General features: G+C 35.9%; 1 protein-coding gene across 1 annotated transcript in view; it reads left to right on the top strand.

Moving 5' to 3' along the window:
• LOC123524085 (trafficking protein particle complex subunit 12-like) overlaps positions 1–8,781 on the top strand; it is a 28,539-nt gene that overhangs the window by 18,406 nt on the left and 1,352 nt on the right. Inside the window, exons 9-13 of the mRNA XM_053539245.1 lie at positions 264–336; positions 1,901–1,974; positions 5,660–5,758; positions 6,795–6,889; positions 8,482–8,569. Coding sequence (XP_053395220.1) covers positions 264–336; positions 1,901–1,974; positions 5,660–5,758; positions 6,795–6,889; positions 8,482–8,569 — 429 coding nt within the window. The remainder of the gene's footprint in view (positions 1–263; positions 337–1,900; positions 1,975–5,659; positions 5,759–6,794; positions 6,890–8,481; positions 8,570–8,781) is intronic.

Consider the following 8,781-nt stretch of genomic DNA (forward strand, 5'->3'; position numbering starts at 1 on the left):
CTTTTTTTTCTTGACTTGACCATGTAAGTAACTGGTGGCAACTAAAGTAGACTTAGGTACACAAAACCACATCTTTAAATGCTAATGAAAATGCCTTTACCTACACGATGTGTTGACATACATGTGTATTCTGATTATATTCTATGATTTTGAACAACAGGTTATACACCAGACACTAGCAAGTACAACTTTATAAACTTAAGAAAAATATACAAAAAGTATGACATGTAATTTTCAGTAAAAAAGACTGTGTATAATTTCAGATCATAAAGAACCTAGAGGAAGGTCTAGCAGAGGATGGCAGTGCAGTAACTATTAGTGCTGATAGTAGAAAAGGTACATTGTATGTTACTGATAGATGGAATTGTAATCTAGAAGTACTTTAAAATTGCACAAAGTTCACATTACATTAAGTGATTGGAAATGGGTGTCATGTTAAGCTTTATAGACTTGCTTTTAACAAACTTGTGAGCAACAGTATCTTGCCTAGTAGCTGTACCTATTCTAATTAACTGTACCCCCCGACAACAAAGTTGTAAGGGGGGGTATACTGGTTTTAGGTTGTCTGTCTGTCCGTAGACACAATCTTGTGCGCTCCATCTCTCCTCATCCCCTTGACACAATTTAATGAAACTTCACACAAGTGATCAGTAACAACAGTAGTTGTGCTTGGGGCATGTTAGGTTCTTTCAGAAAAAAAAATTGCAGAGTTATGGGACTTTGTGTTTTGTTACTATACTATATACATAGACACAATCTTGTGCGCTCCATCTCTCCTCATCCCCTTGACACAGTTTAATGAAACTTCACAAAAGTGATCAGTAACAACAGTAGTTGTGCATGGGGCATGTTAGGTTCTTTCAGAGAAAAAAATTGCAGAGTTACGGGACCTTGTTTTTTGTTACTATACTACATACATAGACACAATTTTGTGCGCACCATCTCTTCTTATCCCCTTGACACAATTTAATGAAACTTCACACAAGTGATCAGTAACAACAGTAGTTGTGCATGGGGCATGTTAGGTTCTTTCAACAACAAAAATTGCAGAGTTATGGGACTTTGTTTCTTGTTAACATACTATGTACATACAGTCTGCATATGCAATCTTGTGCGTGCCTAATCTTCCGAACCCTTGCACACAATTTAATGAAACTTCACACAAGTGATCAGTACCAACCCTAGTTGTGCATGGTGCATGTTACGTTCTTTTAGATAAATATTCTGCATAGTTATGGGACTTTGTTTTTTGTTTCTATACTGTATACATACAGTCTGTATACATACAGTCCACATAATTATGCAATTTTGTGTGTGTCAAATTGCAATGTACTGTGTCAGTGCATGCGGGGGGTACATTCATCACCTTTAGTGATAGCTCTAGTTATTATCAGTTGAGCATTCCAACATAGGACTTTATGCTAGATAAGATATATCTTAAAGGAGTGGCTTTTATCACACAATTCATTAGTCAGCAGCTTTATTTTTGTTATAAGAACTTGTTAAATTCCTGAAGAAGGTTACTGTGAAATTATTTAATTTCGTGGTTTGGGTCAAATCGGTAATTTTGTGGGCATATGAATTTGTGGATTTCAACTTTCGAACACAAAATGAATGGGAATTTTACTTGTTAGTTGGGATTAAATTTCGTGGATTGACTGAACCACGAAATCCACGAAAATTAGTCCCCCACGAATATTAATGATTTCACAGTAAATAACATTGTGCAGGTTAATATATTCATATAATGTTTTTGTAATTCAGGGGTTACACTGTCATGTCAGTCTACAGTAGTTGTTTGGTCTAATTTGTTTTAAGCATATGAACAGTTCTTCTGTTTGTGTATTTTATGATAATAAAGTTTTGTTTGCGTCCAGTATTTACATGTATTTCTTTGCAGCATCACAAGAGCTATGGGAAGAAAGGGAAAAGAGAGTCCTTTATTTGATAGCCAATGTTTTAGTGTCCTTAAGAGTAAGATTATTTTTCTTCTTTGATATTCTTTTTATATGCCGGTTTGAAAAACGGGATGTATTATGGGAACGCCCCTGGCGGGCGGGCGGCGTCCACAGACTTTGTCCGGAGCATATCTTCTACATGCATGGAGGGATTTTGATGAAACTTGGCACAGTTGTTCACCATCATGAGACGGAGTGTCATGCGCAAGAACCAGGTCCCTAGGTCTAAGGTCAAGGTCACTCTTAGAGGTCAAAGGTCAAATTCAAGAATGACTTTGTCCGGAGCATATCTTCTTCATGCATGGAGGGATTTTGATCAAAGTTGGCGAAGTTGTTCATCATCATGAGACGGAGTGTCATGCACAAGAACCAGGTCCCTAGGTCTACGGTCAAGGTCACACTTAGAGGTCAAAGGACACAAGAAAGAAAACTTTGTCCGGAGCATATCTTCTTCATGCATGGAGGGATTTTGATATAACTTGGCACAAATGTTCACCACCACGAGGCGGAGTGTCATGCGCAAGAACCAGGTCCCTAGGTCTAAGGTCAAGGTCACACTTAGAGGTCAAAGGATACAAGAATGAAAACCTTGTCCGGAGCATTTCTTCTTCATGCATAGAGGGATTTTGATATAACTTGGCACAAATGTTCACCACCACGAGACGGAGTGTCATGCGCAAGAACCAGGTCCCTAGGTCTAAGGTCAAGGTCACACTTAGAGGCCAAAGGTCAGATACAAGAATGACTTTGTCCGAAGCATTTCTTCTTCATGCATGGAGGGATTTTGATGTAACTTGGCACAATTATACACCATCATGAGACGAAGTGTCATGCGCAGTTCCCTTTTTAGAATTACTTCCCTTTGTTGTTACTATAAATAGCTTATATTGTAACTTTTTCATTACTAGTCGTAGGGAAAAAATGAGACCACTTTTCTGTAGTACAACATGCATGCTACATCCAATTATGAGGTGTATTTTGACCAGTCTCTACCTGGTAAAGATTTTTATGTGGACTTACAATTTTTTTTTTGGATTTTTTGGATTTTTTTTTTTTTTTTTTTTAAGATTACCTTCCCTTAGTTGTTACTATAAATAACTTATATTGTAACTTTTTTATAATTGACCATAGGGAAAAAACAAGACCACTTTTCTGTGGTACAACATAGATGTTATTTTCAAATTTTAGGTGTATTTTAAGGTATCTCTACCTGGTAAGGAGTTTTTTTGTGGACTTAGAAAAACAAAAGACTTACAATGATTACTAAACAACCACAAAATTAAAATTCCATTTGCAAATACAGGTGCTAGAGTAAAGAAATTTACTGGCGTATATTGTGACATTCTGGCACTCTTGTTATATTTCAATTATTGTAAAATCAGATATTTTTATGCCCCCAAAGGGAGGCATATAGTTTTTGAACCGTCTGTCGGTCTGTCCGCAATTTTCGTGTCCGGTCCATATCTTTGTCATCCATGGATGGATTTTCAAATAACTTGGCATGAATGTGTACCACAGTAAGACGACGTGTCTCCAGCAAGACCCAGGTCCATAGCTCAAAGGTCAAGGTCACACTTAGATGTTAAAGGTCATTTTTCATGATAGAGCATTGATGGGCATGTCCGGTCCATATCTTTGTCATCCATGGATGAATTTTCAAGTAACTACGCATAAATGTGTGGCACAGTAAGATGACGTGTCGCGTGCAAGACCCAGGTCTGTAGCTCAAAGGTCAAGTCAAGGTCACACTTAGTTGTTAAAGGTCATATTTCATGATAGTGCATTGATGGGCTTGTCTGGTCCATATCTTTGTCATTCATGCATGGATTTAAAAATTATTGGGCATGAATATGTACCACAGTAAGACGACATGTCGCGCGCAAGACCCAGGTCTGTAGCTCAAAAGTCAAGGTCACACTTAGACGTTAAAGGTCATATTCCATGATAGTGCATTGATGGGCGTGTCCGGTCCATATCTTTGTCATTCATGCATGGATTTTAAAATTATTGGGCATGAATGTGTACCACAGTAAGACGACTTGTCGCGCGCAAGACCCAGGTCCGTAGCTCAAAAGTCAAGGTCACGTCAAAGGTCATATTTCATGATAGTGCAATGGGCATGTCCGGTCCATATCTTTGTCATTCATGCATGGATTTTAAAATAACTACGCATGAATGTGTGGCACAGTAAGACGGTGTGTCGCGCGCAAGACCCAGGTCCGTAGGTCAAAGGTCCTAAACTCTAACATCGGCCATAACTATTCATTCAAATTGCCATCGGGGGCATGTGTCATCCTATGGAGACAGCTCTTGTTCATAGCTAAAAATCCACTGTTTAAACCCCATCAAACTTTTTTGTGTGTATCTGGCTTGATGCAGATGGGTATGTTTTATACGACTCTCCCCTGTTTTTTGGGTCCCATCCTGTATAGTTTTCCTTGAATATATCTGGGGCCAATTCAGATGTTATTTTGAAATCTATAACATTTAAAGTCTCCCCATACTTGGACTCACTATTTCAATATTGCTATATTTTCTGGTCCTTTGGGATCATAGAGTCCTTTCAGTTTGACTTTAGTAGAATTCTGCTTAAGCTGGGGCTACAGGGACTTGAGGGTGTTGCATATTTCCTGAACTCTCATCAACAGAATCAAACAATTGAATCTGGTATTATTGTGCTTGGTTGCTTTCTTTGCTTCCAAATGAATTTACAGATTTTATAAGAATCAATAAAGTTTACATATAAGGTCCCATAACACTGACTGTTGATACAATAATGAATAAAAATGAATTTAATTGAAAAGCAAAAGAACCACAACTTTTCCTTGAATATAATAAAATAATCTCCCAGATAGGAAATAAAAGGTACAGTGAAAAATATTTAACAGGATATGAGTGCTACATATTACCAATATAATCTTTTGAAATGAGGCTTTTATTGTGGTATGAATCAACTTAAGTTACAGCTGTAGTTTAAAATTTAGAAGTGTTGGGTGTGGTAGAATGTTGGTGATACATAACCAACTTTTGAACCATGTAAAACTACAGTGTAACATCTTGTTTGATCATCAGATGCTCCAGCAACATGGCCCGACTCGAGCAATATATGTAGACCCCTGTCCATTTTCCATATATTTTCTATGCTTGGATCACTCGAAGCCCTGGATAACTTGAGTGTTTTACTCTTCCCTCGAGTGATCGGGCTTTTACTGTACTTATAACAACAGCACTTTCACAAATACAAACAGACTATAGCAAAAATAAATCCCTTGCAAAAAATTTCTGGTTTTAGAAAGTTTATTCAACATTGTTTAGATAATCTCTATTTTTTCTAGTACAAGAAATAAAGACCTATTATAACATTGTCTAAATTGATAGATCTGTAAATTTGGTAATATGAACATTATGTGTAATAACTTATCTCTTCTGCTGAAATAGTTTGCTTAAATATCTAAAATTACTTTAAACATCTTATTCTTAGGTTTCATTTATCAAATATTCCTGATTACCTCCCTTTGATATATCTGCTTTTCAAAATTATTCATACATTTGATATAACTTTACATGATAAGATTTGGATGAAAACGAAGTCACTAAAAGATTAAATTAAAAGCATGGTGTTTTAAATATAGCAAGTTACTTTTGCCTCGTAAGACTGTAACTCTGAGCAATAGTCTAATTCCTGCACCTTTGTTTTACAGGATTATGATGCAGCGCTAAGTTTATATGAAACTTTAATGGAAAAAGATAGAGCACATAAAACAGCTTTGCTTAGTGGGCTTGGCAGAATTCATCTTCAGGTAAATTTTGGTTTTCAGTATCAAAGACGATTTCAAAACTGTGACGACTCTGGTTTAATTTGTTATTCATGCATGTATAATTTCTAATATTATAATGAAGATATGTTTTGTTGTCCATAAACTGGTAAACAGTGAAATTATCTCAAGTTTGGAATTCATATTTTAAGAATAGTTAATGTAAACATGTGCAGGTTTAATCTATGTTAACTGGGTTGCATCAATTTGTTTGTTTGTTTTGGGTTTAACGCCGTTTTTCAACAGTATTTCAGTCACGTAACGGTGGGCAATTAACCTAACCAGTGTTCCTGGATTCTGTACCAGTACAAACCTGTTCTCCGCAAGTAACTGCCAACTTCCCCACATGAATCAGAGGTGGAGGAGTAATGATTTCAGACACAATGTCGTTTATCAAATAGTCACGGAGAACATACGCCCCGCCCGAGGATCGAATTCGCGACCCCGAGATCCATAGACCAACGCTCTTACCTACTGAGCTAAGCGGGCGGGCTGGGTTGCATCAAGGAATAGCTATATAATAATAATGATAACTGTTCCTCATTACTTTAGTTTAATTGTTGCACCTTGTACAAAGTTATGATGTTATAAGGCAAGATTCAATTTCAGGTTTCCTAGAGAATTTTATAATCAGTGTCAGCATATTTGGCATCATGGGAGTGAAACACCATGTCATATTATTTCATATTACACTAGTGTTATAACAATTTGACATCGACGTTGTTTCCTGGTTAAATTGGTTTTGCCTATAACTGGTAGAGGAATTTGTGTGTTTCAGCACAATGTGTTAAAAAGTTCTCAAGTTTTTGTCATTCTACATTGAGTTTATTAAACTCATCAGATAAACTGATAAAGTGTTCAGTTGCACCTCACATTTTATCACTTTTTTAAACTTTATTAACAAATTGATAATGAAAAAATACTAACAAATCTGTAATGACTTTGTGTTTTAAAATGATATTCATTATCCACAACTGTAACCATTAATTAATTCAGTCTATTATAACTTCCAATTTTCAAGATTGGAAATATGAGTAAGGCAGCAGAGTATTTCCGCCAAGTTCAGTCAGCCAGTGATGCTAGTAACGGCATGAAAGCAACGTTATATATGAACAAGTAAGTGAAACTGTATATAGGTGTAAGTGAAAGCAAACCAGTGTGAATAGGAAACTGACATACTCGAGTTGCAGTATGACCATAACTGTTAATCTTTATTTAAACCAAAAGAGGTATAACTAAGAAACTGATATGTCCAAGTTGCTGTATGACCTTGGCTGTTGATATTAATTTAAAGCAAAGAAGCTATGAATAAGAAACTGATATATCCAAGTTGCTGTATGACCTTGGCTGTTGATATTGATTGAAACCAAAGAAGCTATAATGAATATGAAACTGATGCATCCAAGTTGCTGCATGACCTTGGCTGTTGATATTAATTTAAAGCAAAGAAGCTATAATGAATATGAAACTGATATATCCAAGTTGCTGCATGACCTTGGCTGTTGATATTAATTTAAAGCAAAGAAGCTATAATGAATATGAAACTGATGCATCCAAGTTGCTGCATGACCTTGGCTGTTGATATTAATTTAAAGCAAAGAAGCTATAATGAATATGAAACTGATATATCCAAGTTGCTGCATGACCTTGGCTGTTGATATTAATTTAAAGCAAAGAAGCTATAATGAATATGAAACTGATGCATCCAAGTTGCTGCATGACCTTGGCTGTTGATATTAATTTAAAGCAAAGAAGCTATAATGAATATGAAACTGATGCATCCAAGTTGCTGCATGACCTTGGCTGTTGATATTAATTTAAAGCAAAGAAGCTATAATGAATATGAAACTGATATATCCAAGTTGCTGCATGAACTTGGCTGTTGATATTAATTTAAAGCAAAGAAGCTATGAATAAGAAACTGATATATCCAAGTTGCTGTATGACCTTGGCTGTTGATATTGATTGAAACCAAAGAAGCTATGAATAAAAAACTGATATATCCATGTTGCTGTATGACCTTGGCTGTCGATATTAATTTAAAGCAAAGATGCTATAATGAATAAGAAACTGATGCATCCAAGTTGCTGTATGAACTTGGCTGATGATATTGATTGAAACCAAAGAAGCTATGAATAAGAAACTGATATATCCAGGTTGCTGTATGACCTTGGCTGTTGATATTTGTTTTTAAACCAAAGAAAATGTGGAAAAAAGACCGACGTATCAAAGCATGAACATGGGCTTATTACTGTTTTAGATAAGACTTGATGGGTGTCGTTTGTGGATCTGTTACCCAAATGCTAGGATGGTTTCGTAGAGTGTTATTACTGGAAGACTGCATCTGCCCTGGCATTGTAGTGAAACTGTCCATTATAAATTATAGACAAAAGGCAAACAAGTGACTGGAAATTACCAAGAAAAATTAAGAATTTAGTGATATGATTGTTACGGTCGCTTAAGCATAGCCTGTACGTTTAAAGCTAATGTCTGACAACTGTGTCAAGGTGTCGACTCTTTGGCTCAATGGTTAGAGCATTGGACTAGCACCCAAGCAACCCGGGTTCAAATCCCGTTGCAGGCAGTTGGGATTTTTCATTAAAAAATGCTATGCTCTTTGATATGTTATGGCTAAAAAGTCAGAAGATCATTAGTAAATATTTAGACTAAAAGAAGTGTTATTTTCTATTTGACACTTGTCATTTCAGAGGATTTGAAGCCATGTGTCAGAATAATTTCAATGAAGCTTACCAAAACTTCCGTCAAGCAGTTGAAGCAGATCCATCTAATACTTCTGTAAGTTGTTTACATTTTACAATTCACAGCAAACATGTCATATAAATCATTCTTATTATCCTTTGTTATATGGTTTGCATGCATTTTTATCTACAAGCATTTCCTAGCTTTAACATTTTTTTCTCAATGCAAGATATTTTTATGTGGTATATACTAGTTATAATGGTACTTTCTGTTTTTATTCAAGTCCTGGATGACTGGTTGCAATTTTT

The sequence above is a fragment of the Mercenaria mercenaria genome, chromosome 3 (assembly GCF_021730395.1).
Source record: "Mercenaria mercenaria strain notata chromosome 3, MADL_Memer_1, whole genome shotgun sequence".
Lineage (NCBI taxonomy): Eukaryota > Metazoa > Mollusca > Bivalvia > Venerida > Veneridae > Mercenaria > Mercenaria mercenaria.